General features: G+C 34.5%; 1 protein-coding gene across 1 annotated transcript; it reads left to right on the top strand.

Moving 5' to 3' along the window:
• On the top strand, positions 573 to 2,194 carry LOC109228201 (dehydration-responsive element-binding protein 2B-like). Its single transcript, XM_019393365.1, has one exon. It carries the CDS (start codon positions 676 to 678, stop codon positions 2,119 to 2,121), a length of 1,446 nt encoding a protein of 481 aa, XP_019248910.1. The 5' UTR covers positions 573 to 675; the 3' UTR covers positions 2,122 to 2,194.

The raw sequence follows: 2,600 nt of genomic DNA, 5'->3' as shown, positions 1-2,600 counted from the left end.
AAATATACAACCAAACGCACGCCTTTATTTATATTTGTCTTTTTCTCAAATTCTTAAAGAAAGAGTTGTAATCCTAGTTTGATAAGGAAAAGGAATTGGGCTACGAGAAAAAAGATAACTGATCAAATATTTATTTTATTTAGTATTATATAATAACTAAAAGATAAATTAATCAGAGAGCAGAGACTGCGAAAACGACAATCTCCCATAGCAAAACCAAGACTTTTATCAATTTGCTTTTGACACTGTATGTCTTCTCACAATTTCCAAAGGTGATTTTCTTCTCCTTTTATCCTTTTCCTATGTACTAATGGAAACGAATTCTTTGCCTCACTTTTATATAAAATATATATCTTTTAGTATTATATGTAGTCCAAGTCCTCAAGCTTATTGGTTTTCAATTGTCATATCTTGGAAATTTCATTGTTATTGCGTCATGATATATAACTTATAAATTGCGATGCAAGAAAGGCTTTTGGCAATTCTTTACTATAGTAGGAATTGAGTTCCTTGTCCAATTTGGTGTTCAAGAAGTTCAAATATTATCAAAGTTATGCAATAAGGGATTCTTGTATAATTTTTTGCCTACTTTAACAAGAATCTTGGATAGTACTAGTAATTTATTTTGCAAAAAGGGAAGAACCCTTTTGTAATCTTTACTTGTTTCATAAATTAATGGAATTTTGTGGAAACAGGAGAATGAGAAGAAGGCGTAACGGATCAGCTTCTATAGAGGAGACTTTGTTAATGTGGAAAAATCAAAAGCAAGAGCTTAATGCTACTTTAGATGGTGGGATAAAGAAAAAAACAAGAAATTTTCCTGCTAAAGGTTCTAAAAAAGGTTGTATGAGAGGTAAAGGTGGACCAGAGAATTTAGGGTGTAAATATAGAGGTGTTAGGCAAAGGACTTGGGGCAAGTGGGTTGCTGAAATTAGAGAACCTGTTTATAATAGTAATGGAAAGAGACTTTGGCTTGGTACTTTTTCTACAGCTGTTGAAGCTGCTATTGCTTATGATGAGGCTGCTAAGATTATGTATGGCCACAATGCTATACTTAACTTCCCTGATTATTCTGTACAGAATTCCGAATTGGCTAATTACTCGACGAGTGTTTCTATTGCACGAACTACTTCATTGGGGTCGAGTGAATCGTCTGTTGAAGATTCAAGAATTGAACCTGACTTACAAACATCAGATACACCAGGTGATGGTGTGGTTGCAATTACAGATGAAAAAACTATTTTGGATGATCCAACGAATTTATGTTCCGATGGTACAGCTGATGGGGATTCAGAGGCACAGCAGGATTCTTCTGTTTGTTGCTTGAATATGGAATCAGTAGTAATGGAAGTGGACGATTCTTTAGGCGATATGAAAGGTTTGAATTGCAGCACGAGAATTGATTCAGAGCCAATTCTCGAGCCTACAAGTTGTTGTGTTAAAGTTGAGACACCCTCGGACAATGACTTCGTGCAAGATAGACGTTTGGAATGCGTAGATGATCCTATCAAGGTGTCAAATAGTTTGCACATATTACACCAAGAAATGACTGATGTGAAGCCAAATGACAGCATATTTCAACATCATGTACCAAATGAGAATTATGAATCTGGTGACCAAGTATTGTTGCCTTGTGATCCCATTGCTCTACTGGACTATGATTGCTCAGCGAATGCATTGCAAGAACAACCGTTGGATTTCAGGTCATCTGATAATACGAGTGCAGATATTCGTAGTCATCTAGAGTACGCAGAGTACTTATTAATGGAAGACATCAACACAATGGAAGCAACAACTGTATCAGATACATTTTGGTTAAATGAGAATATTGGTGAAAGTTACAACCTTCAGTCTTTCTTAGACGAATCATTCGATGTAAACAATTTGAAGAATGAGGAGCTATCCGATTATTACAACTACGACCAGCAAATCAATCTGCTGAACTCTCGGACAAATGCTGAAGTTCATTCAAGTGGAGTTATAAGTAAAGGAGGTAAATCCAATGAGCAGTGCATCAATGTTCCTGGACTGGAGGACCATGGAACAGAGGTTAATATGGAAGATTTGTACATTCTGAATTCTGATTTTGATATCTCAAGCATTTTAGGTGATATTTTTTGACGTCCAAAAAGTTACCGATCCTTTTAGGCATTGTTTGTCTGTCCAAAGTAGAGATAGGAAGGTTAGAGTTCATAGAAAGATATATATATATATATATATACATGTTATGCAACTACAGTGTTATTTCATCTTCCTATTATAAAAAGAAAATACATACTTATGGTGAAAAAACAAAAGAACTTACTGTCCTTACACCTCTTACACCTCTTACTGTTCATTTGGATGTCTCTGCTGTTGCATTATTGAAAAGTTATCTTCTTTTGCATTACATTATTTCTTTGCTTTAGGATGGATAGAATTATCAGCATCAGCTAAGAACATTAGCATATTCATGAATATTATTGGTAATACCTGTAGACATATGAAATTTATTGGGTCTAATCCATACAAAATTTGGATTAAATTCAATTGGGTTAAATAATTAATTTGGGCTTTACAAGTTAAATTAGTCCATTTTATTAGTTTCGAGCCCAAGGTTC

Source organism: Nicotiana attenuata, chromosome 6 (genome assembly GCF_001879085.1).
Source record: "Nicotiana attenuata strain UT chromosome 6, NIATTr2, whole genome shotgun sequence".
NCBI lineage: Eukaryota > Viridiplantae > Streptophyta > Magnoliopsida > Solanales > Solanaceae > Nicotiana > Nicotiana attenuata.
The sequence above is the reverse complement of the archived record's forward strand: the minus strand, read 5'-3'. Positions and strand labels throughout refer to the sequence as shown.

Coding starts and splice junctions, on each gene's coding strand:
- LOC109228201 (XM_019393365.1), top strand. CDS start 676: ATGGAATTTTGTGGAAACAGGAGAATGAGAAGAAGGCGTAACGGATCA.